The sequence below is a fragment of the Moschus berezovskii genome, chromosome X (genome assembly GCF_049115385.1).
Source record: "Moschus berezovskii isolate FMDL1 chromosome X, NW_MosBer_1.0, whole genome shotgun sequence".
NCBI classification, from domain to species: Eukaryota; Metazoa; Chordata; class Mammalia; order Artiodactyla; family Moschidae; genus Moschus; species Moschus berezovskii.
The window spans coordinates 97,108,212-97,135,496 of NC_142488.1; the positions used below are offsets into that span (position 1 = coordinate 97,108,212).

A 27,285-nucleotide genomic window follows, 5' to 3' on the forward strand; every position below is an offset into this window, starting at 1 on the left:
ACACTCTCCGACATAAATCACAGCAGGATCCTCCATGACCCACCTCCCAGAATATTGGAAATAAAAGTAAAAATAAACAAATGGGACCTAATTAAAATTAAAAGCTTCTGCACAGTAAAGGAAACTATAAGCAAGGTGAAAAGACAGCCTTCAGAATGGAAGAAAATAATAGCAAATGAAGCAACTGACAAAGAATTAATCTAAAAAATATACAAGCAACGCCTGCAGCTCAATTCCAGAAAAATAAACGACCCAATCAAAAAATGGGCCAAAGAACTAAACAGACATTTCTCGAAAGAAGAAATACAGATGGCTAACAAACACATGAAAAGATGCTCAACATCACTCATAATCAGAGAAATGCAAGTCAAAACCACAATGAGGTACCATATCACACCAGTCAGAATGGCTGCTATCCAAAAGTCTACAAGCAATAAATGCTGGAGAGGGTGTGGAGAAATGGAACCTGCTAACTCTGTTGGTGGGAATGCAAACTAGTACAGCCACTTGGAGAACAGTGTGGAGATTCCTTAAAAAACTGGAAACAGAGCTGCCATACGACCCAGCGATCGCACTCCTGGGCATACACACCGAGGAAACCAGAATTGAAAGAGACACATGTACTCCAATGTTCATCGCAGCACTGTTTACAACAGCCAGGATATGGAAGCAACCTAGATGTCCATCTGCAGACGAATGGATGAGAAAGCAGTGGTACATATACACAATGGAGTATTACTCAGCAATTAGAAAGAATACATTTGAATCAGTTCTAATGAGGTGGATGAAACTGGAGCTTATTATACAGAGTGAAGTAAGCCAGAAAGAAAAACACCAATACAGTGTACTAACACATATATATGGAATTTAGAAAGATGATAACGATAACCCTGCATACAAGACAGCAAAAGAGACACAGATGTATAGAACAGTCTTTTGGACTCTGGGAGAGGGCGAGGGTGGGATGATTTGGGAGAATGGCATTGATACATGTATATTATCATATGTGTAACGAATCACCAGTCCAGGTTTGATGCATGATACAGGATGCTCGAGGTTGGTGCACTGGGATGACCCAGAGGGATGATATGGGGAGGGAGGTGGGAGGGGGGTTCAGGATGGGGAACACATGTACACCCGGGGCAGATTCATATCAACGTATGGCAAAACCAACACAATATTATAATTAGCCTCCAATTAAAGAAATTTTAAAAAACAAGCTTAAATAAATGAAACAAAGAGAACTAATTATACATAAACATGAATAATTATGAATTTTTAGCAAGTCCTATTTGATTTAAAAATCAAGGTAAGGGAGTGAGAAAGATAAAGGGGAGAGAAAGAAACAGATTTTCCTTAAAACAAATACTAAAAGAAATCTTCATGTCTAAATGAGTTAAAATTTATTTTTGTTACTTTTTCAAAAACTGATCTCCATTATCATCTCTAAGTAACAAGCTACTTGCATCAAATCCCTGTGATAAATGGACCAGGTATGATATGAAGACATGACATAAGTGATACATAACACAGTAATATTTGGCTCACAACATCTCATGTTCTGGTCTCCAGAAGCCCAAATCAAACCACAAGTAAGACCCCATTCCAATGCAAAAATGAAATAGGGCAAAACTGCCCAAAACAAAAAACCAAAATTCTACACCACAAAATTAACACTTTAAAGATTAAGACTATCAAATTGTTCCTGTTATACACTTTTAAACTCTAAATTATGATGTGGGAGTACACTGGAGTAGGAGGTTCCCAAATTATTATGAGGGGAAAGGACAAGAGGGGAGAAGAAACCTTTGATAACTGAGGAATAAATAAGTTAGCATCAGTATCTTTTCCCTCAGTGACCTTTGGAGAAATTTTATTAGAAATTACATTTTACTCATACCTATAGTGTATTCAGTTAGCCCAAATTCTAACAGGGGAAGGTAACTAGTTTAATGAGAAGGGAGGCTGAGAAGAGCTGAGGTATATACAGAATGAACGCTTAGAAGGTATCCTGATAGAAACCCATTAGAGAAAGAAACTGAAGGCAGAAATATGATATATTGAAACAGTAGTTGAAAAGCACTTAAGGCACTAAGATCCCAGCTCCATACTATAACTAATTTACCTACAAATGCTAATGATGTTAGCTCTGGCTTTATTAAGCTGGGTGTGTTTAGGGTTTATTTTTTAAAAAACTTTCATAGTAGACAAGGATTGTGTTCTCCAAAAGGAGAAAAACAATCTGCTTATGAGTAACAACCATATGGCTATTTAAAAAGGGAACAGCATTTTCTAATTTTTGGTCAAGGGAAGAAAGACAAAGTAAGTTAGATAATGTCTCTGATAAAGTAAACAGTGTGTGAACAGGTTTCTTGGGCCAAGAGCTGAGCTTATCACTAGAAAGTAAATGACAAGAGCAGTTCTTCAAAAGTACTTATGAATTCTCATCCTTTCAAACAATTGTTTGGCCCCCAAATTCATAAACAAAGATGGGCCTAATTTCCATAGTTTGCCTTAAGATTCCTCAAGTGTCTGAAATCCATTCCCAGGGCAATCGGGGGTCAGAAGTGAAAGTGAGTAATTAACTTCTCTGAATGGCTGCAATTATGAGAAGTACAGGAAATCCATGTCAAATCTGTTGAAGATTTCTCTCACCCTAGGTTTCCCATCTCCTAACTTCTATCAACATAAGTCTGGACTTCTTACAGCAAAACTCATAGCCTATCCAATAGATTAACAAATTTAAGTCAACATTTTGCTTACTTCAATCAATTAATATGTAACAAAATTCCTGTACAAACCCAACAGTGTGGATCATTCCTTACAGTAGAGATTCTCAAACTTGGTTATTCATTATAATCTGTGGAGGATTTTTATTTTATTTTGTGGAGGATTTTTAAATTAAAAAATATTTCTTTCTTTTTTTTTTTTTTAAAAAAAAGAGATTTCAGAATCTACTGAACCAGAATCTCTAAAGACTCAGAATACTGTATTATTTTAATAATTTCCAGGTGATCTCTGATAAAACTGGTGCATAGGTTGGTTTCAGAAATACCTCCTTAGAATACAGTAAAATAGGGCTTGTACTATAACACACATTTTTTTAATTGGAAAAGGAAAGATTTCTGTTTTTCTGTGCCAGCTTGGAAATCTAATCCTGAAACAAAGAGGTCAGTTTAATATAGTTGAAAGGATACTGTGAAGGTAGGTTTATATATATCATATCCTACATTGGCCAGGCTCTTGGCAATCATCTGGGTAGTCACCTTCTTCTGACGCAGAAAAATTTTCATTCGTGGCTTCATGTATAGAATGCCACAAAATGCCTATGGAACAGTGAAAATAAAGTTATTACACAATATTGCCAATTCTACTGACATCCCCATAAAACGCTGCTAGCATCTGAGATCTCATCTGGGCAAAGATTTGGCTCAGTTTGTATACTTTGTTATTCTATATTAACTAACATACTAAGTACTACTGACTATATTAGCTACAATGTTTGAGTACAGACAATGAAAAGGAATCTGAGTATAGGGTTAAAAGGTTGTCATCTTTATATAACTAAAGTGAGATTTTGTTCTGTAATATTTTCATGTTACAGGACATCTTACCTCTCATTGTTGAAGAAAAACCACTCTTACTCACCCGTAATGAGTACTCTGTTTCTGGCAGCTCAGAGGAAACGCCACCAGTCTCTTTTTCATCTGTGCCAAAGTCTGTTACCAGGATATCATACTGATCTGTATCAAAGTCCAACTCAGACTTTCCATCTTTATTTCTGGGTAAAAGAGACAAGTACCAATCTAACAAAAACTGGCTCCAAAGGACAAAAATGCACTAGGAACCCAAGAGAAAAGAAACAACATGAGCCAAAACTCAGATACCTATTTCTTTCCCTAACTACCAGTTCAAAGGAACTATGTGTTACTTGCTTTGAAGATCACACAATATTTAAGGGTATTTCCAGTCTAAACAATTCTGATATGCTTCATAGAGATGTGATACCAAGTAGCAAAGGAAAGAAAAAAAGGAAGGTGGAGATGTCTGTGATCTGATAAATCAAATGGATACATCAGCTATCCTTGAGGCAGGATCTTAATATAGAATTATTAGGTAGGTCATTCAACATAATTTCCCCCAACTGAAAAAACAGCTGAATCAAAATCTACTCTTTCTAACTTCAATAACAATATAAGGACTAATAAGATTTCCCCATATCTAATTCTATTTCTTAGAAGAAAAAAAAAGGTTGTGATAGAAACAACATATCCTTGTTAGTCTTCTAGAAGATCATTTATATAACTGTCATTTAAATATAATAGTACTCATATTCCTTTCCTAAGGACATTTCTTCTCATAATCCCTTCAGGTCACTTAAATATGGTCTATTCCAAGACCCTGGGCTACATCACTAACAACTGCCAGGAGAAAAAAGGCAAGACTCATCTTTGTTACTGGAAAAAACTCCAAACAAATGATGGGTTACAGAGAGAAAACATATATCAGAATAATGGTCCCCCAAATTTGTTCTGTGTAATGGCAGTCCCCCAAGATACTCTTAAATATGAAATAAAGATATAAAGACTCTATAATCAAATAAAATTGGAGAGACAGTTCCTGATTTTCAGAGCCACCTCTAGCTCTAGGGACACCTCCCTCATACTTGAGGCTTCAGAGTTGCTGTGTTGAAAATTTAGCTCCTTTTTCAGGGCTGAACCAAAGCCAATATCATATGTATCCTGTATAAAGCTCAGGTCATTATAACAGTATATTCTGATATACTCAGGTCAATATAACAGTATATTTTCCAGGATAATCCTGATTCCTCCTACCCATCCCACTCTAACAAATGTACTCTGAGGAGATTCCTGTCCCCCATGGCCCTCACCATTCACTGTCCAAGGAAAAGAAGTCTGGAGAGACATTTTTTTTTAATTTTGAAACTGCATACTATATTGCTCTCTTAAATATTTTCACTGTATGTTTAAATAATGTTGGCTTATTAAAGCCTCTCAGAAGTGCTGTAATAAAGTTATGTGGTAAGCTCTTTTTAAGCCAGCTTTTCCCAAAGTTATTTGACCATGGAATCTTACTTATGTAACACCTAGTACCATATAACTGAGAAACAATATACAAAGAGAAAAGTCTGCTGAGAATGTGTTTGCTGCTGCTGCTGCTAAGTCACTTCAGTCGTGTCCGACTCTGTGTGACCCCATAGACGGCAGCCCACCGGGCTCCCCCGTCCCTGGGATTCTCCAGGCAAGAACACTGGAGTGGGTTGCCATTTCCTTCTCCAATGTGTGAAAGTGAAAAGTGAAAGTGAAGTCGCTCATCACTGGAAATACCTCACGAAAATGATCCTTTTTAATATAAATTATATTACTTGAGGTTTTCCTAGTAGGACACAGGAGGATGTAAATTACCTTACTTTTTTTTTTCTTTTTAATTCAAAGTACTTTTTATATGGACCACCAGTTTTTTAACTAAGTTTTACCCAGCTAAGAAAAGAGGCAAAATACTTGACCTATGGAGAAAAAGAAGAATGAATATATCTGATACTGTGTTCTATTAAACATAACAGTAGCACTTCTATTTTAAAGATTTTTTTTTTCAATGGACACTATTTCATTTAACATGACAAGGTGAGACAAATGACATATCCTAAACTATTTCTAGGTAGCTTTACTAGCTCTAAATAATGACCTGAAGTCAACTTCATTATAGTTCAAATTTATCTGCTTCAAAGATTTTTCTACTTCTGATCCAACTACTCTGAAAGCACAAATACACATGTCCTCATTATTTTAAGATTGTGCTGTGCTTTGTTACCCTAAATTTTCTTCCTTATACTCCATTTTCACTGTCAAATAGGTGAAATAACTATCACTGATCTATCTCTAAACAGCATCTGTGAATATACAATAATGGATTTGGAAGATTTTAGAATAATATTGAACTATCTTGATGGTAACAGCTTTAGGATATGTAGACAGGTCTCCACATTATCAAGCTGCACATTTTACCACTAAGAAGCACTGTCTCAAACAGAGCTGTGGTTCTAAGAAAGTTAAGGAAAAGTATGCAATGAGATACAAACATGTATCAAAATTTATCTACTCTGTTTCTCTAGAGAAGAGATTTATTAAAATATGCTTCATCATACTGATTCTGTTTATTAGAATCTATCACTCTTGGATACTATACCTGCGGATGTTCCAAATGAGAACACGGGTGCCTTTTTTGCCTGGGATGGCATCAAACTGGGAGAGCAGGTCATTTTCACTGTTGAAAATTGAATAGTTCAAGATGGCTTCTAGGCTGGGCAAGGAATCTTCAGTAATAATCATTTTTTGTAAAACCAGGTATAGTCAAAGAAATATTATCATCTTCAGAGGATGCTATCACAGGAAGATCTGCCTTTTAGGTTGTATGTTTAGACAAAATATAGACATAAAGATATAAAGCATGGGCATTACTGCTTCAGAAGAAAGGGAAGCGGGGGAAATGCAGGAAGATTATACAGACAAATACCAAAATCAGTTATCCTTGCAGAATATTGCTTCAAAGATTCCATGTAAATTAAGACAGTCCTATACTTAAGAAACAGATCAAAGTCTGAATTTCTAGACTCTTTGGAAGCAATGAGTTCAAACTTTATTGCTATACCGTCTGCGTAAAGACAACCTGGTATCTAACAGAAATAATAGCTTGCCCAGGTATAGAAAAATGAGTTATTCAGTTGTCAGATAAGATAATGAACAGTATGTTTCTAGGAGGGTGACACAAATATGGGGAAAAAAGAGAGAAGGCCCCAGGGAACTGTACCGTAGGAGTGGTGAGGGGGTGGAGATAGTATATAGATCAAATCATGTAACAATGAAAACTGCAAAATAACAAAAACATTTCTCAGTTTCTTCCAATGATCCATTTGTTTTAACAATATTTAAAAGGGTGAAATTCTAGTTAAATATAAGACATCTGAATACCTCTTTAAATATGAAAACTTTTGATAGCTGTATTTGACCTGAAGAAAGAGGCTTCTATCAAAATTGTCAGGTTAGACTAATTTTTAACTAACATTTCCCATTTCAGAAAGGATATTGTTTTGCTGGTTGAATGGAACAATTGGTACAATAACTGCTTGGGCCTGGACACATTCCAGATACGTCTGTGATAGGAGTCCAACAGTGAGAGTGCCCCCATTCTTGGTGAAGACAAGAGCATCCTTTCCTAGCCGCATGGAGCCTGACTTGAAACCATTACCAAAGACTCCGATGGGACACTGGCTCTTCTTTATGACTTTATCTGTAAAGCCAAAGCTGAAATTACACAAGAAAAAAGAATCAGAAGAAATCAGAAAGGTAAAAGAGCATCTTAAGATAGGTAGGCCGAATGTTTGGCTTACAAACGAAGAACGCTTGTAAAAAGTTCTTTCTTTTGGTATTTCTGGGCAAAACTATTCAGTGAAAACATAGGAAATAACCATGGGGTAATGGCACTGATTTTCCTGTGTGGTTTGTGTGTACATAAACACTTCCACTGCATTAGAGTCACATATTATAAAGGTAGCCTCTTTTCACTAACAGAGGCTATGGCGCAGCTGCCTTTCTTGTTTAGATAAAAGAGCTCTGTTTGCTAATAGTAAAGTCAGGGGAAGATGAGCAGGGTAATTATCTCAGAGTACACCTGAGAGAGGGTAACAAGAGTACCAGATACTGACACTAGTCAGAGGTACGAGGCAGAGAGTAGGCATCCCTAACCTGGTCATATCACTCTCTAGAAATTGGAAAGTCAGAGGTTATGTATCTTGCAAATTTAAACTATTCACTCAAAGGATAACACTTCCAGTTCTTACCCTCTGCTCCATCTGCTGGGACAGTTCATTGGAATGTGGCCAAGGGATAAAAATAGGTAGTTCTGCCTCTGAATATCAGCAAACAGCTGCAGTATAAAGTCTCTCTTGTTTTACTAAGGGCCTTTCACAAAGCCACCTCAACAATCTCTGCGGCCCCTTAGGATCAGCTTAATCTGGGAGCTAGATCCTTCGCCTTTCTTCTATCGCCATTCAAACACACAACAAAATGACCAAACCAAACAAAAATTAAAGACATGGTAAACTAGAAAATAAGTATTACCTTCATATATCTTCTCTTATGACAAATAAAACTAATTTTTAAAGGATGAGTTCTCTCTAGATGGACTAAGTTTCCAATACTGTACACTACCATCCATTCCATAAATATTTACTGAGTACCTACTATGTGCTGTGCATCATGCTAAGCAGTGGAGACACAACTGTTAATAAGAGGAGATATGATTCTTGCCCTCATGGCTTACAGTGTAAGGAAGGACTTCGTATATTACAGATCAGATGTTTTTCCAACATCAATAAAATAGATGCTCTACCTGCCATGGCTGAGCAGCTTGGCCTTGGCTCTAACTCTTTTAATTGGGTTGAAGTACAATCCCTGGGTTGGGAAGATCCCCTGGAGAAAGGAATGGCCACACACTCCAGTATTCTTGCCTGAAGAACTCCATGGACAGAGAAGCCTGGATGGCTACAGCCCATGGGGTCACAGTCGGACATGACTGAGTCACACACCTACACACCTGATTTCTACTTCCTGGAGGTGGGGGTTTGTGTTTACTAGCTAAGGAAGGAGGATCACCTTTTAATTTTCAAGTGTTACAGTATACCATTGTGTCCCTCAAGATGAGACACTTTAAAAGACCTTTGTGTATTCAGCAAATAAATCCAATCACATAAACAGGTAATTTCTAGGGTAGAAGTTCCTTTGAAAATACCAAAAAGCATTGAGCTTCTGAAGGGCCTTAGCAATCCAGAAAGTAAACTTTAAAAAGTTGGTTAAGATTAAACCATTCCTTCTCCTCCTGTGATAGAATTACCTAAAAGCAACAGGGTTGTAAGGAGGATTAAATGTTATACTATGTGTATATTACAACTTACAAAGTAGTATTCAAACTTCAATTTTAAACTCTAGAAGTCATTCAGAATGGTCAAATGCTATCCTCTACTTCTACTTCAGATCTAATGTCATATCTAAAACTCAGGGCTCTTTATAAACAGTAATCTTACCTACCATGTGAAATGGACCTACAGGGTTATTTGGACTTCAACCTTGTCTAATGCTACCAATTATTTTCTTGGGCTCCAAAATCAGATGGTGACTGCAGCCATGAAATTAAAAGATGCTTGCTCCTTGGAAAAAAAGCTATGACCAACCTAGACAGCATACTAAAAAGCAGAGACATCACTTTGCCAACAAAGGTCCGTCTAGTCAAAGCTATGGTTTTTCCAGTAGTCATGTATGGATGTGAGAGTTGTACCATAAAGAAAGCTGAGTGCTAAAGAATTGATGCTTTTGAACTGTGGTGTTGGAGAAGACTCTCAAGAGTCCCTTGGACAGCAAGGAAATCAAACCAGTCAATCCTAAAAGAAATCAGCCCTGAATATTCATTGGAAGGACTGATGTTGAAGCTGAAACTCCAATACTCTGGCCACCTGATGCAATGAACTGAGTCACTGGAAAAGGCCATGATGCTGGGAAAGACTGAAGGCAGGAGGAGAAGGGGATGACAGAAAATGAGATGGTTGGATGGCATCACTGACTCGATGGACATGAGTTTGAGCAAGCTGCGGTAGTTGGTGATGGACAGGGAAGCCTGGTGTGCTGCAATCCATGGGGTCACAAAGAGTCAGACATGACTGAGAGACTGAACTGAACTGAATGCTACCTGAGCTTCAATTAGGTGGTCAAAGGAAAGTGGTGAAAATAGGGAGATTATATTCCTTATTTAATTTCCTTACCATTTCTGCTTGTTTTGCCATCTATCATCTCTTCCCCTTCATAACTATAAACTTTCATTGTATTATATGGTGGTGGTGGTGAAGTTGCTAAGTCATGTCTGACTCTTGTGACCCCATGGACCATAGCCTGCCAGCCTCCTCTGTCCATGGGATTTCCCAGGCAAAAATACTGGAGTGGGTTGCCATTTCCTCCTCCAGGGGACCTTCCTGACCAGGGATCAAACCTGGGTCTTCTGCATTGCAGGCAGATTCTTTGCTGACTAAGACTACATAAGGTTGAAAAGATAAGTAGTGGGGCAGGGCAAGAACCAGAAATGCCAAAGGATGAGAACGAGATGAGAGGAGCTGGATGCTCAGTTGGTTTTTGTTGTTATGTTACCGTTAACTCTTCCTCTGTGTTCTTTTATTCCACTTGCATTTCCATATTAGGTATTCTATTTAACTGAAAAATCTCAGAATACATGCCAGATACCAATCAAATAGCTGCCTAACATAAATGTATTCACAATAAATAACAGAATTATAGGAATGAATCTTACATAGTTTGGTATGTGTGTTAGTCACTCAGTCGTGTCAAAGTCTTTGAGACCTCATGGACTGTAGCCCACCAGGCTCCTGTGTCCATGGAATTCTCTGAGCAATGATACTGGAGTGGGTAGCCATTCTTGATCTTCCTGACCCAGGGATTGAACCCAGGTCTCCTGTATTACAAGCAGATTCTTTAATTTTCCATAGATATTTTGTCTTAGGTGATTTCTCTTCACTAAGTCAGTCCTATTCTATCTCCTTAATGAAATAGACACAGTATTTACACACCAAGGGGGCTCTATGAGTGGAATCCAGGAAAATAGCAGCTTCTTTCCAAGTTCCTTAAAAAAGTGAACTCTAGAATCCAGAGAGGTAAATTTAAACTGGGACTCTGATCAATTAAAAAAAAGCCTTAGCAAATTTATGGACATAGAAGGGAAAGCACTGCTGTTCTCTAAATGTACTGGAGATATAAGATGTAGCATAAAATAAAAAAGGATACTAAGCGGACTGCTATTCTCTGACTGTTGTTTTAGAAGAGCAGACCTACTAGGAGATACACTTCTTATCAGAGGGAGCAAAGACCTCCGATTTATGAATCTGTGGCTGCTTTTAATCCTTGACCTTTAAAAGAGGTTTTCCAACAAAGGCAGCTGAATATACAGACAAGTTAGTTCACACACTATCCCCATAAGCTAAACAGAATTAATTGTGAACCTTAAAGGAATTTAATGATAGGCTTTTTCTTTTTACCTTAATTTTCATGGGATTTTGTATTTATGGGAGAAACTGTTGCTTACTTACATAACTATTTTATTAGCTTGAAAATATAAGAGTAGCATAAGAAGTTGGAAAATGTGAATAAGATTATAACAAATGTTACAGGTCAAATAGAATTTCTGTAGGCTTAATAATTTTGCATGATTACCTCTGTTATTTTTTCCAAATACAAAAGTAATATGACCCCAAACAGAAAAATTAATATACTTAATAAAAGTTTTCAACGCTACCCCTAAAATTCAACTATTTTAGAACAAATTGTGGTACATGGAATCCCTGGCTGGAAGTTAGAGTTGGACTAAATAATCTCTTTTAAATAAATGGGACCTTTTAACTGATTCAAGTTTGTTTCAAGATATGATCAGAAATAAAGTCCAATACATATAACTATACATAATCCAGGACTCATTTTTTAAATTCTCTAAAATTAAACAGACTTGTGGTTGCCAAGGAGAGTAGGAGGGAGGTGTTGGGATTTGGGGATCAGCAGATGCAAACTGATATATATAGAATGGATGGACAACAAGTCCTATTGTATAGCACAGGGAACTATATTCAATATCCTGTGATAAACCATCATGGGAAAGAATATGAAAAAGAATATATATACAAATATACGTAGAATTGAGCCATGTTGCTGTACAGCAGAAAGTAACACATTACAAACACATTATAAACACGTCAATAAAAATTTTTTAAATTCTCTAAAATTAATTTTTAAATATGAGGAAACCGCCCAGCTCAAATTAGTGGGAAACATATTTGGCATGATAATGTCAAAAAAATCCTATGGTTACTGTAGTTTCTGACTGTTTTGTTCCTTGTGAAGGAAGCAAAATTTTGAATGAATGATACTCATCCTTTATATCTGAACTCAAATGTCATTTCTACATGGTCGTCTTTTTTGATTCCAAAGACTAGATTAGATCCCTCTGCTATATACTCTCATAGAAACTACTTTTCCCTCACAGCACTTACCACTAGTAGAATAACCTATGTAGTTGTACTACCAGTCAATTATTTTGTATCTTTTTCACTGAACTGTCAGCCCCTTGACAACAAAGATCATGTATGTCTGGTTCACCCCTTTATCTCCAGTGACTCTCACATAGGTAGGTGTTCAGTAAAAATTTGGTGAAAGAATCTAGAACAAAAGAGACAGTGTTAGTTGCTAAGTTGTGTCTGACCCTTTGCGACCCCATGGACTGTAGTCTGCTGGGCTCCTCTGTCCATGGCATTCTCCAGGCAAGAATACTGGAATGGGTTGCCATTACCTTATCCAGGGGATCTCCCTAATCAGGAATTGAACCCAGGTCTTCTGCATTGCAGGCATATTCTTTACCATCTGAGCTACCAGGGAAGCCCAGAACAAAAGTTGTTGTAATTACTGTTGCACTTACTTTGAAGCCATCCTCTTCCTTCCTCCTGCCTTATAATTGTAAGCACCAACTCTCACATATCTAGTTCCACAAACAAAATAGAAGGTGGTAAGATTTGTTGGGCCCACTATTTGACACCCATGTCACTGGGATAATGTGTGGTGGGAAGGAATCAATAAGAAGATACCTGATTTTAGGGAAAAAACTAGTACATACAGATTTAGACATATAAATATTTTGGTTCCACCTCACCTAAAATCCTATTTTTCATAATATAAAATATTAACTTTAGGTGATAAAAGTGAGGCTATAAGTTCAAAAATAGGGCCAACTCCATACCTTCACCAACATACTGGCCACGTTCTTATCTCACTTCTAGAAGCTTTCCCCAGATATTCTTCTAATTATGAGGATCTGAGACATATGGTACACAGATTGCTGACTGGTAAAACATAACCAACTTTATAATTGGTTATGCCCAAATTTCACTTCTTGATGACTCAAAAAGATTTCCCTAGAAACAGGGTTAGAGAATTAGAATACCTTCAAAGAGAACTTCGGTTCAGTTCAGTCGCTCAGTTGTGTCCGACTCTTTGCGACCCCATGAACCACAGCACGCCAGACCTCCCTGTCCATCACCAACTCCCGGAGTTCACTCAAACTCATGTCCATTGAGTCAGTGATGCCATCCAGCCATCTCATTCTCTGTCGTCCCCGTCTCCTCCTACCCCCAATCCCTCCCAGCATCAGACTCTTTTCCAGTGAGTCAACTCGTTGCATGAGGTGGCCAAAGTATTGGAGTTTCAGCTTTAGCATAAGTCCTTCCAATGAACTATAAACAAATAAATCTCTTCCATTTTTATAGTTCAGAGCCCTTTCCCTCCTTCACTGGTACTTATGCTTCACACACTAGTGCAGGAAGCCACATGGAGAGTAATAAACTTCATTTGCTCAAAAAGGAAGTGAGAAGAAAAGAGTTGAGGAAGCATTCATCTTTCACTGACTGATATGTGAAGATAATAAAGTACAAACTTACATTCTTAATTACAAACCTTTTAAAGTAATTAAATGAACTGACAGTGACAACAGAAATCTATATGACCAGCTTCAGCAGTTAGAAAAGAGAATTTCCTAACTGTAATTCTCCTGCAAAACTTTCAAAGATTATGTGTATCTTCTGTATCTTTCATGGGGCTTGATTATACCCGGGAATGTTCATGGTTCTAATCTATAAACTGTTATAATGCCAATACTTCTGCTCTAAGAGTGAATATAAGTTAAAACAAGTTGGAGAAGGTCTCAGATCAGTGAAGACCTCCAGGTCTTTAACCTTGCTGTTCTTTTTGCCTGGACTCTCACCCTTGCCCCTTGTACCTTCACCTCATTAAATTCTACTAATCACCCCTTAGATCTCAGCCTAAACATCATCTCATCTAAGAGGCTTTGCCTGACCTTCCGGATCAGATAGGGCTCCCCTGATGAGTTACCTCATTGCATCCTATACTTTTCTATCATCATACCTATGATTTTTTGTTATGATTACTACTTGACTGTCTGAATTGCCAGCTAGACTCTAGTCTAGATTCTAGACTCTAGTACCACAAGGTCAAGAAGAGTGTCTATTTCATAACCTATATCCTGGCACATAACAGCTGCTCAATAAACATTTGTTGAATGAATAAAGAGGAAGGAAAATATTAAAAGAAAATTAAGCCTTAAATAGAGTTCATGAACTCAAGAGAAGAAGAATGAAGATACCTTTACCTGAGCATTCGGTGTAGTTTATGAGGTGTCATCCCACATCCATCATCAGTAAAGGTCAAACAAGTTTTATTCTTGACCTCCTCAACATCTATAAAGACCGTCCTGGCGGATACATCTGGATCTACAGCATTATCTGTAAAAGGTAGAAATCTGTGATATTAGATCTCTTTTTCTAATATTCTATTAAAATCTCTAGTTCAGTCCCCCTAAGACATATAAACTGTCCTTTATTCCCTTCATGCGAATGTCCCAGAAGGTGAGCAGGGAGCATTCATGGTATGGGGGAAGAAAGGTACGACAGCAGATGGGTTTATGAAACTGATTTCTAGATTTCATATAATGACTGATGTGCAATCTGCCTTTTTCTCCTCAAACTTCACAGATTATGGGAAAAGTAATTCCTCCACATACAAAACATTTTGCTCCATTTTTGTCTTCTTTATTACTTATCTTTTAGCCACTTTACTGATCACAGACATATACACTAAAGGGTGGTTATGGAGAAGAGTCGAATCTGCATCTTTGTTACAACACCACACACATTAAAGTTTATTGCGAAGATTTTATTTTCTACTTTTCTTTTACATCACCTCCTAGAACACAGATATTATCACCATCCCCCTTTATAGCATGAGAGGCAAAGAGTTAGAGGTTAAAACCAAAACACTAACTGCCTGCCTAGATCCAAACGATGTAACAAGCATGCTTAGAAGAGTGAGTCTGCTTAGGTATTCTGTAATAGTCTTGAAGGTGAGACTGCTGCTGCTGCTGCTGCTAAGTCGCTTCAGTCATGTCTGACTCTGTGCGACCCCATAGACAGCAGCCCACGAGGCTCCCCCGTCCCTGGGATTCTCCAGGCAAGAACACTGGAGTGGGTTGCCATTTCCTTCTCCAGAAGGTGAGACTAATTCTCGTTAAATAGAGAACATAGAATTAAAGTAGGGAAAAATATATAGAAAGTTTTACAATTCTTTCTGGGTTAGGTCTTCACAATGGGTTATTTATCCAAGAATCCAAAGACATCAAATACAGCCATATTCTAATATATGTGCCATGTCTGCAACCCCAGGGGATGACATTGGCTAAACAGTCACATCTTTTTGCCACAGGTGCCAGTTTACATAATTGCCTGTTGACACACGTGACACAAAAGTCTCATTAGGGCTCAATGGCTTGAGTGGGAGGGCAGTTTGTGCAATCTGTTGGATTGGTGCCTCAAGCACTCCTGTCTTTATTGGCTCTTTAAACAAGACAAAGGCCTTCCTTCCCTCCCACCCACTTCCCTTTCCTTGGGATCCTACATTGATTTACTGATACCATGTGGCTGGGCTGGGAGATCTGGGTGGGGTTCTGGTTGTATACTCATCCCACTACCAATGTTCAAATCATGACAGTTCTTTGTGGGGAACACCACTTACAAGCAAGAAAAGTGTTGCACATATTCAAAATACCAGTTTTTGAAACACAATTAATAGTATCAGTTACAACCACTTAAATGTGTGGAATGTCCATCAAACAAAACAAGACAGATTAATTTCAAGGGCCACAATGGTGTTGCCAGAATTACTGATAAAACTGTCACTGACTGTAACCCAGAAAGTCTTAACAGCATTAAGGCATCACGGATAGCCCCAGCAGGGGATTAAAAGGTCTGATAGAGTCAATCTTTAAGGACTATGTGGGGCCAAGCCTTGTGTCATGTGATAAATCAAGTGGACCAACTTTTGGCAGGTATTGTTAAGTCTGACATGCAACAGTGCCTTTATCAGAAAGACAGTGTTTTACTTTGTAATAAGAGGCAGCAGGTTTTTTTCCTTAACTGACAGAAGGATTCAGCATTGTGAAGGCACCTACATTGATTGTTTCAAAAAACTACTTGGCAAGTAGGCCCTGAATTGTTTTAGAACCTATCAATCACAGCTGCTGGCAGCCAAGGCCATTGAGACCGATGCCCTTAACTTGTCAACCAACAGGACATAATTTCCTACTTTGAAAACTTTGGACATAGAGGGATTTTTTTGCCCTAATACTTAATGAACATTCACAATTCAAACATATAACGCATATCAATTCCAATTCTACATTTATATAACTGTACAGTCAATGAACCAGCTTGCAGGCCTCTCACAAAAATCACTTTTCCCCCCCATTTTATTGTCAATTTTGCCCACACTTTACTAGGTGCTTTTTTAAAACAGAAACCTACCAAAGAGTTTTAAGGTAACTACCAGGAGCAGCTAGAAATTTTACCTCCTTGGCTGGAATCGGGTAGAATACAGGGGGGAGAGGGCACAGCAGAGGCCAGGGTCAGCTGGGGCAGCAGGGCAAAGAGATCAGCAGACAGACCAGCAGCAGTAAGCGCAACTTTACACTTATTTTTGGTTTTAAGTGGCCTTCCACTTGGCCTCAACAAATGAAGTTGTAATATAATAGGTTGGCCTCAATAAATGAACTTATAATAAAAAAGGCACCAATCTGGCAGCTGGTTTCAATTTCTGTTTAACCTTTCAAATGTTATCAACACATAGCACATGCCATCAAATCCGAGGGAATCTATCTTCTCCCATGGCCCAGCCCACCTATCCTATGACCAGGCAGGGCAGAGAGAATTCCTATTCAACTTCCATGGCCCACCACTTAGGTGAGAGCTACACCACCAAATCCTGGGATGTCCTTATCCCCTCACTTGGCTCACACAGTTTCCTGTGCTCTCAGATCCCAAGTGATCTTATCTCTACTAACCTAGCTCATGGTACCTTCAGTGGGAGGACTCTAACTCCCCTCAGCCACCACGTAGGTAACAGCATGAGAAACCAAGTCTCAGGGCCTTTGTTATCCCCTAACCATGTGACCCGTGGTCTAAAAAACATCATAACTGAACCTTCATAGTTCATTCTAACCTGGGAGGCAATGAGACAGTGTCCCGTGACAGCATCCCTGGAGACACAGGGTGGCAAGTGGAAGATAGCTGGTTTTGATATAGCTCTTCCCCCCTTCCCCTCCTGTTCCAGGCGAATGGCCTGTGATGATTCCTGCAAGGTTGTCAGGGCCAAGCTGTGGCCCTCCCAGACATCCAGTAAGTACCTAAAACTGTTCTCATCTAAAATTAAGGTCATCATCTTCTGACACAAGCTTATTCTCCCTCTCACCTTTCTCATACACACAAACACACACCCAGTGTCAGCATTCAAATGACAAGTTTGAAATATGAAAGTCATTTTTTTGTCCCTCCCTCTTACCCTATACACCCCTAGTCTCTCTTACATCTTCGTATTTCTATTTCCATTGTCACTTTCTTAGTTTACAGAGTCTGTCCCCTCTAATCTGCATTGTTGTGATAACCTCCTACCTAGTCCTTCAAAGCCTTGTCCCTCTTTGCTCCAATTCATCTTATACAATGTTGCAAGATTAACTTTCTTGAAGCACAGCTCTGAACACAATATTCCCTTGATCAGAAAACTTCAGATTAAAAGCCCAAGTACCCAAGCATCCCAGTCTCATTTTGGTCACAGCTCGCCATTCTAACCTCATTCCCTACTTAGTACTTAGGGTAAAAAGACCTGCATTTGAGTCCTGGGTCTGACACTTGCTGCTGCTGCTGCTAAGTCACTTCAGTCGTGTCTGACTCTGTGTGACCCTATAGATGGAAGCCCACCAGGCTCCCCCATCCCTGGGATTCTCCAGGCAAGAACACTGGAGTGGGTTGCCATTTCCTTCTCCAATGTGTGAAAGTGAAAAGTGAAAGTGAAGTCGCTCAGTCGTGTCCGACCCTTAGCGACCCCATGGACTGTAGCCTACCAGGCTCCTCCATCCATGGGATTTTCCAGGCAAAAGTACTGGAGTGGCTTGCCATTGCCTTCTCCGGGTCTGACGCTTACTAAACACATAATCGTGGAAAAGTCAACTAAATTCTCTGAGCCTATGTATCCTTATCTACAAGATGAGAATAATGATGACAACGGTGATGCTGCTGCTGTTTACCCCAAAAGGTATAGTTAAAATTATATTTGTGAAAGCTCCACGTAAACTCTCTAAGGACCTATAGTTTTAACTCTTCATGACATCCATGTCCCAATTAAACTCAGCTACTCAGTATTCTTCATGACTTTGTTCATGCAGTTGTTCCTTTTGCCTGGAATGCCCTCCCCTCCCCACACACATGCCCACATGTCCCAATCCTTCAAATCTCAGCTCAGATGTCACCTCCTCTCCAAAGCCTTTCCTAACTCTCCTTTTCCTGGTAAGCTGGATGTCACCCCTCCTTCCTTTGGACTCCCACAGTACTCAATGTGTCCTCTTTGCCGATATATCACTTTCTATTTTGCAGTTATACAAAGAACAAACCTTCTGTACATGTTTTCTCTCCCCTACTAGAAGATGAACCTATGTTGTATTCATTTTTGTATCTACCACAGTGAATGCTCAATAAATATTTATCAAATGAATGGTTCACCAGAAAATTAATGAATAAGTGGAGAAGAAAACTACTGAAGGAAAATCTAAAGTGAAAGCTTCAGATTACCAGTTAACACTTTGCTCTCCCTTTTCTCTATTATTAATATGACAGAGAGTTGTGATTTGGTTTTAATCTGTGTTGGTATCTATGTGTGCAGGCATGTGTGTGTATGTATATAATATACCTGTATACTTGCACTTGTATGGGTCAGCTTAGACCAGAATTAGGTTCTCTAAGTTAATGCTTAAGGCAAGAATCATATATATTCAAAACTACAAATGAAACACTTTCAAAATCACCCATAAAGTTCAGTACACAGTATAGCATAGGTACACATGGTTCTGCACAGTGCGACTGTGAGGGAACAAGCTTCTGTCTCTCATTTTTCACTAAGTAAATTGGTGGCTTTCCCCTCTTTTTCTCTTTTGTAAGCCACATGCACCTAGATCTCACTCCACTGCGAATTTCCCTCAAGGCATGGTGCAAAATCTTAAAAATACAGTACCTGTTCTCTAGGATTCAAAACGGGTCAATGTCAGTTTTTCTCCTTCACCTTCTAATGAACAGTCATACATTTTGTAAGCATTCTGTGTTACGGTGAAAATAATCACCCTAGTTCCCCATCACCCTTGCAAGTAACCCTCCTGCTGCCCACTGACTTCTCGCTCAAGACAATTCACACTGCAGGGCCACAGCGATTGCTTAGGTGGAGCTCATTTGGGGGAGCTTTGAAACCATTTTCAAGATTCCGTTCTGTGCTACTTTGCCCCAGAAACACCTTTCTATAATTTTAAGTTTTGAAACATCTACAATGTGCTCGGTATGCTTCTGCATTTTGTCCAGGAATGTTTTCTTCTTTGCTTTCCACACAGTATTTAGCACACTACTGCAAAAGCTGGTGTACTTGGCTTCAAGGGATCAACTGAAAACGCTTTAAAAGCAAACATCGGTGGAGCGAGAGGTTAAGTGCTCAGTTATTCATTCCAGCGGTGTGAGGGCGCTCTTGGACCGCGGACCCAGCGCTCCACAGTCGCAGGGAGCCAAATGCACTCGTGTCATCTCTTAAGAGATGTCCCATCATTCCCAGACTCTCTGGTCCCAAAAGTTAAAGAACTCCGTTTTCCAGACTTTTCTTCATGCCCCTTTGCTAGCCTGGAGCCCTCCGTCTGTCGCTGGCCCCCGTGGAGCCCAGCTGCCTCGGGGCCCGAAATTTGTGTGCATCTCCTTTTGATTATTAACTAAGCTACCCTAAAGCGCCTGGAACGTCACGGGCCAGAGAGAAAAACCACACGGGACTAACTCTTTGGTCACATCTTGTTTCCTCAGCTTGATCTGCGGAGCTTCGTTCCTGGCGACGGAGCCGAGCCCCTCCGCCGCCTGCGAAGCTGAGGCTGGTCCCGACGCCCTCACCCCTGCCCGGGCCCTCCCCGCGCGGCTCCGCACATTCCTCTCGCGTCCCCGGCACCACGTTGGCACCTCTGCCTCCGGCTATCGCGGCCAGGCCCGCCCTCGCCACTCACCTAGCAGCTCCGCGATGGCACTGAAGGGTCGCGTGTGGCTGCTGGAGTTGCTCTGTAGGTAGCGAGGGCTCATCTGGGGGCGAGAGAAGGTCCCGTCCCGCGTGAGGCCTCGGCCCGCCGGGCCCTCCCCGCGCGCCCCCCGCAGTCCCGGGGCCCCCGCGCGCGCGTCCGCCCCCTCGGGCCCCCGACCTACCGTGCTCAAGCGGATCCCAAAGGCCTGCGGGCCGCCGCCCGGCCTGGCCAGCGCGCTACCCGGCGCGCCAGGGCCCGCGGGGGCCCCTCGGTACAGGAGCATTTTTTTGGCCGCCACGATACTCTTTTGCCGCTGCCGGACTCCTCGCCCGGCCGTCCGGGACTGGCTCTCGCTCGCTCCCACCCGCAGCTGGCGGGGGCGGGGCGCGCTCCAGCCACCTGTCCGGGGCGGGAGGGGTGAGGCCGGCAGAGCCGCGCGGTGGCCCCGCCCTGTCAGCACCTCTCCCAACCCGCCGACTGCCGAGCCGGCAGCCGGGCCGTACAGAAATATGGCGACCTCCTGACAGCCGCTCCTTGATCCCCGCCCCTAATTAATTCTTGGCGTTTGCCATAGGCCAGGACGCCGAGCGGGAAAGCGCGGGGGGAGGGGGCTGGCGCGTGGGGAGGGGCGGGAATGAGGCGAGGGGAGGGAGAGGGTGGAGGGATTTCTGGAACAGAGTCCCAGTTCGGAGGCATGACTAACAGGCAGGATAAGACAAGTCTTAGAAGTTCTGAAAACTACAGTTTTGCTATCTGGGGAGATAGCAGGCAGCCTCGCGTGATGGGAAAGCATTCAGACTATTTTGCCTCAAATGCCTCCAGAAGCAGTCAGAACTTTCCAGAAGGCAATTGGCAAATCATCTTCAAATCTTTGCAAGCATGCAGGGAGGCTGTTTATGAAAGAAGAAACTGGAATGCACTTACATACCGCAAGTAGGAGATGGGGGTTAGGTTATGCAGTATCCACAAAACGGAATACTATGGAGTTCTTAAGGACCGTGTTTGCAGATGAAAATGTATTCATGTGGAAAGTATTTATGAGGAAATTAACGAAACAGAGGGTCACCGAATATTGTGTAACGTGATACCTATTTTTATTGGAAAAACAAGTACATACATATATGTATAAATATGCTTGTAGTCTCACACACACGCACATACACACACCCCACAATGAGAAACACCTGAAATGATGTATTTCAAGATGTTATCTCTAGGTCCGGAATTATGAGTTTTTCCGTTTTTTCTTACTTGCATTTTTACATTTTTTGTACTATTAAACAAACATACATCGTTTGATTATAGAAAAAACATTTTTATTTATTTTTTAAAATATAATGATCCCTAAAACAGATGAACCATTATTTGACCTCTGATATTTCATGTTTGAATTTTTTTTCTTGCCATGATCTGTACATCCTCATGAATTTCTGGTACAATTATTTCTACAGAATATTGTTGTGTCTAAAAGCATGTGTGGAAAGAATACATTTCAATCAGTTCTAATGAGGTGGATGAAACTGGAGCCTATTATACCGAGTGAAGTAAGCCAGAAAGAAAAACACCAATACAGCATACTAACACATATACATGGAATTCAGAAAGATGATAATAAAACCCTATATGTGAGACAGCAAAAGAGACACAGATGTATAGAAGAGTCTTTGGGACTCTGTGGGAGAGCACGAGGGTGGGATGATTTGGGAGAATGGCATTGAAACATGTATATTATCATATGTGAAAGGAATCGCCAGTCCAGGTTCAATGCATGATACAGGATGCTCTGGGCTGGTGTACTGGGATGAACCAGAGGGATGGGATGGGGAGGGAGGTGGGAGGGGCATTCAAGATGGGGAACACATATACACCCGGGGCAGATTCATGTCAGTGTATGGCAAAACCAATACAATAATGTAATTAGCCTCCAATTAAAATAAATACATTTAAAAAAAATAAATACTGTAAGGTGGGGACAACTTGCCCTCCCAGAAAGTTAGCTATTTTGTTACATTCATAGCACCAAGTGCTATGATCTTGTTTTGATTTTTTAACCTTTGACCAAGTTTTGACCTTTTAACCTTTTCCAATATTTTGAATAAAAATTACTATTTCAATGTTTTGTGTTTCCCTTTCAGTAAAACTGAATATCTTCTCAAATGTTTATTGTATATTTATGTCCTTTGAGCATTATTTCCCCTCCTGGGTCCTTTGTATTTTTTTTTGAATCTTAAATTTTTTTAAAATACACAAAAATAGAAAGAATGATATGAATTCCCAGATACTTATTACTCACATTCAAAAATTGAATCACTTTGCTGTATACCTGAAACTAACACAACATTGTAAATCAAGTATATTTAAAAAAATTTTTTTAAATTAAAACCTTTCTATACCTGCTTTATATATTCTTTTCTTCTTTTTCTATTTGTATATTTTAGAACAAATTTCAAACAGCATGTCATTTTATCCTACATAATTCATTCTTCTCTGAAAATATGGACATTTTCCAAAAGATATAGCCACAATGCCACTTCCACCAAAACAAAACTCATAACAGTTCTTTGATGTTCTCTAATACCCAGCCCATTGAAGAAGGCAATGGCACCCCACTCCAGTACTCTTGCCTGGAAAATCCCATGGACGGAGGAGCCTGGTGGGCTGCAGTCCATGGGGTCACGAAGAGTCGGACACGATGAATGACTTCACTTTCACTTTTCACTTTCACACATTGGAGAAGGAAATGGCAACCCATTCCAGTGTTCTTGACTGGAGAATCCCAGGGACGGGGGAGCCTGGTGGGCTGCCATCTATGGGATCGCATTGAGTCAGACACGACCGTGGTGACTTAGCAGCAGCAGCAGCAGCAATACCCAGCCCATAGTCTGATTTCTTCAATTATCTCAAAAAATGTCTTTTTACATTTGGTTTGTTTAAATCTAGATCCAAACAAGACGCACACATTGTACTTGGTTATGTGTCTTTAATCTAAAACAGTCTCTCTCTCTTTTTTCTTCATTCTATTGAGCTGTTGAAGAAATCAAGTCACTTGTATTGTTGAAAGTCCTACATTCTCATTTGTCTCTTTGCTTATTTTTGTTGTTACTTAGGTTGCTCCTTTCATTAGAGGAATAAATTTAACATAACTATAAACCATAGTTGGCTCTAGAGTCTTCATTAGATTCCAGTACAAGGTTTTTTAAAGCAGAAATGCTCAGAGATGGTGCCAGAAAGTATATACTATCTAACACTCAGTGATGTTCAAATTAATCAGTGGGTTCAAGTAAAGGCAGCCTGAATGTTCCCCTATAAAGTTTCCCATCAATCTTTCACTTTGCAGTTTCATTAATTGGTGCTTATTGTCTGAAAAAAATATTTATTAGGGTTGAAAAACAATAATAAACTAATCTCATCATTTCTTATAATTTATTAACTGGATCCCTCTGTATAGAATTTACCCTCATCACCCATTAGCTATTTGGCTGCTCTGAAATATAATTCATATAGGAAAGACTGGACAAATGCTTATTTTTTTTACTTTTAATTGTCCATTTTTAGAGGAATGCGGTCTTCTTAAGTGGCTCTAGTGGTGAAGAGCTCGTCTGCCAATGCAGAAGATGTAAGATTCAGGTTTGATCCCTGGGTCGGGAAGATCCCCTGGAGTAGGGCGCAGCAACCCACTCTAGTATTCTTGCCTGCAGAATCCCATGGACATTGGCTACAGTCAATGGGGTCGCAAACAGTCAGATACGACTGAAGCGACTTAGCAAGCAGGCAAGAGTAAAGAGTTGGTTCCTGTGTTGCATTCTGTGATGTGACAGCCTGCCTCCCATTTCAATAAAGGACTTTTTTGATGAGCTGCTGAGAGCACTGTTGGAACGCTGCCTCCAGCTGTTAGCTCCTTCAGGGATTGCCTCAGATACGGAGTTGCCTCACTCAAGGTCACAGAGCTTTCTAGGGGCAACCCCCAAAAGGACTATAAAGGCTTAACCATCTCAGCTCAGCTTGGGATAATTCTGAAGGGTCATTCTAACTTCAGATCTCTCTGTGGGGTTGACTGAGGCTGTTATTGGGCCTGCAGTGCAGCTCAACTCCAGCCCCCACCCCAACTCCCTGTCTAGGCCTGATCCTTTCACAGGTGTTAATTCAAAAGACATCTCTTAATAAGCATCTAGCGTGCTACATTCTGTCTTAGAGTTGGCTTCCTGGGAAACACAAATTATGACACTTGAGGCTGAGTGTAACTCAGGAAAGCCAGCACTTTGATGGGATTTGGCAGCTAGATCACTCACTGTCCAGTTGGCAAGGAGGTCTACATTGCAGAGGGGTAGGTAGAGAAGAGATACCTCTCTGCCACAAGGTAACACTCCTGTCATTGTAGACTTTCACCAGGTGGTGAATTGCGATTGGTATACTGGTAGAAGGGAACATATGATTTGCTGTGCTATATCACATATTTGAGAAATAGGGTGAAATAGTAGCTGTGAGACCAATAGAATTCAGTGGTTACTGAGCTCCAAAGAAGATGAACTCCTAATGGAGACAGGTTTACTGCATCAAAATCAGGATGCTTCCTGGGGAAAGAATAGGACCCTGACATACAGTTTGGGGATATCTAGAGATACCACCAAAATCTTGAATTCCCAGATGTCCCTGAACCCTCTAAGCCTGTATAATTTGGCCTGATTTTCCTACATTTAATAGTCCCCACACCTCTTACTTGGAGATAATGCAGAACTTCTCCCCTAGAAGGCAAAACATGCATACTTCCCCTCTAGCCACTAAGCCTATAACAACAGTTAAGGCACAGCATGAACATGCTAGGCTTGATAAAGGAGGAAAATAACAATGCTCCAAGTAGCTGCACAGCCTAGTTTCTATAGATTGGCAGGAGCTGGAAGAGTGCACATGAAACGGATTCTGTGAGTGCTTGATCAAGGGAGCTAGACTATAAGGTTGGAAAAATGAGAGTTTATCAACGTGAGAACACAACCCTGGAAAATAGGATTTAATACCCCGGCAAGGATCACAAGAGTTAGTGCAGACTAACTAAGACAGCTTCTAGAAGAATAGAAAACATGATGACCCACACTAAATGAGGTCAAAATGCCAGCATTTCTAGGGCAATAATGGAATACAGGATGAAAAGATTTAGAAGTGGACATATTGGAGTGGATATACTGAAAGAGGGGGCGTCCCTCGTGGCTCAGACAATAAAGAATCTGCCTACAATGCAGGAGACCTGGGTTTGATCCCTGGGTTGGGAAGATCCCCTGGAGAAGGAAGTGGCAGCCCACTCCAGTATCCTTGCCTGGAGAATTCCATGCACAGAGGAGCCTGGCAGACTACAGTCCATGGGGTCACAAAGGGTCAGACATGACTGAGAGACTAAAACATACTGAAAAAGGCTGGAAAACTCCAATAGAAAGATACAGGATACACAATTTACCACAGCCCTGAGGAACATGCTGTGAGAGGGGTACCTATCAGCACTACTAAGAAATGCAATGGTGGTTCTCCTCTGGATGTTAGGCCTGTCTGGAGGAGAGACCATTACAGTAGGCTCACTAAGGCAGTGGGCGTTGTAGGGCTCTGAAAAGACAGAGACCCTGAGGCTGAGAGTAACCATCAAAAAATAGGTGGGTGCAATTATCATGAGTGCAAGGTTAATGGAGAAGCCTGAGGAGCCCAAAGTGAACTGATGGAAATGGTAATTAGAACGTGGCATCCTAGGGGAAGAATAAATGAGCAGGGACAATAACTGTCCATTCTGGTGAGGTTTCAACCAGTGCCCTTCTGTCTGAACCGAGCATCCATAATCTTCCTTGCAGAGTGATCTCCAGCCATTTCCACCTCTCAGCCCAGCACAACACTTTTGAAAGCCTTGTTTGGCCCTCACTCTTATTTGAATCAAGTCTTGGCACTTCTAAAAATGCCCGTTTACTGCCTTCTTCTAAGGTGTGTGGTCCACGCGTCTCGCTTGCTGTGGGGCCCTGTGAACACTGTGCTGAGTATTGAAGTGTTTACTACTTGAGGGATTTATTGTTAAACAAAAGCTTTGTGATTCCCTAAGTACTTGGCTTCCTGATTGTCAGCTGGGGTCAGAGGCCCCCTCTCAGCCCCTCTCCAGCTCCCCAAGACGGAAGGTTGATCCTGAGAGACCCGGGCAGCTGCTGAAAGTCTAGGTTTGGCCTCCTTTGGGTCTCACTGCCTCTGCACAGCAGTAAACAAAAGCAGCGAAGGAATCCATACAAATTCCATCACTGTGGCTCCACAGGGCTGTAAACAGGCCATATTGCGAGGTTTCACATACTTCACCATCAGTGAGCAGATCCTGCAGGTGGGCACAGCATGGGTGCCAGTTGGCAGCCCCTAGGTCTTGTTGCAAAATGAGGAGTAGGGAATTGCTTCAGCAGGGTGTGGTGTGCCTCTGAAAACCCCTAGCACACCTCTCTGTCTTGGGGCAGAACTTAGTTCTCAAGGCTAGCCCTATCTGGTCCAGAGACTTGAATTCCAAGCCCTGAGCCACCTACATGATCTTTTTTATTTCAGCCTGCTCCAGGTTGAGTTCCTTAGCCACAAACCCATGCAAGTGGAGGAGCCCCCCAGGGAGCCTGGAAGGCACCTCCCATTCCCTCCCTGCAGAAGAACCTGTAACAGCACTAATTGTTCCACCTGCACAAACTCATTGCCCTGCAGGGTACACCTGGGGCAGGAGGGACACTTCTCCTAACAACCTTTGACCCAGTCTCTAAGGTCACTTGTCCCATATCCCTGGATGGATGTTACAGAGAGAGTGTCTAAGAGGAATCAATCAGTGTGGGAAGTCAGTCAGGTGTGATAGAAAGGTCCAGAGTCAGAAGACATGGGTTCCTGTCCTGACTCCACTGAATTGGCCTGTGATCTTAGGGAAGCATCATGGGCTACGTTCCCAGGAAAACAGTGTGACACAGAGCTTTGTGGGCAGGAGGTTTCTTGGGGAGCACCGTTAGGATCAACACCTGCAGGGAGTGAAGA

The 27,285-nt window shown here is 40.9% G+C and overlaps 1 protein-coding gene across 3 annotated transcripts in view; it reads right to left on the reverse strand.

Moving 5' to 3' along the window:
* MORC4 (MORC family CW-type zinc finger 4) overlaps window positions 1-20,773 on the reverse strand; it is a 67,231-nt gene extending 46,458 nt beyond the window's left edge. For 2 of the 3 annotated variants that reach the window (XM_055438364.2, XM_055438363.2), the window contains exons 1-7: window positions 20,453-20,773; window positions 20,260-20,332; window positions 14,284-14,416; window positions 7,104-7,322; window positions 6,208-6,354; window positions 3,649-3,781; window positions 3,198-3,326 (exon numbers count right to left, since the gene is read on the reverse strand). In XM_055438364.2, coding sequence (XP_055294339.1) covers window positions 3,198-3,326; window positions 3,649-3,781; window positions 6,208-6,354; window positions 7,104-7,322; window positions 14,284-14,416; window positions 20,260-20,332; window positions 20,453-20,554 — 936 coding nt within the window. In that variant the 5' untranslated portion in view covers window positions 20,555-20,773. The remainder of the gene's footprint in view (window positions 1-3,197; window positions 3,327-3,648; window positions 3,782-6,207; window positions 6,355-7,103; window positions 7,323-14,283; window positions 14,417-20,259; window positions 20,333-20,452) is intronic. The other variant, XM_055438365.2, reaches the window with a different exon arrangement.
* Window positions 20,774-27,285: the final 6,512 nt, after the last annotated feature.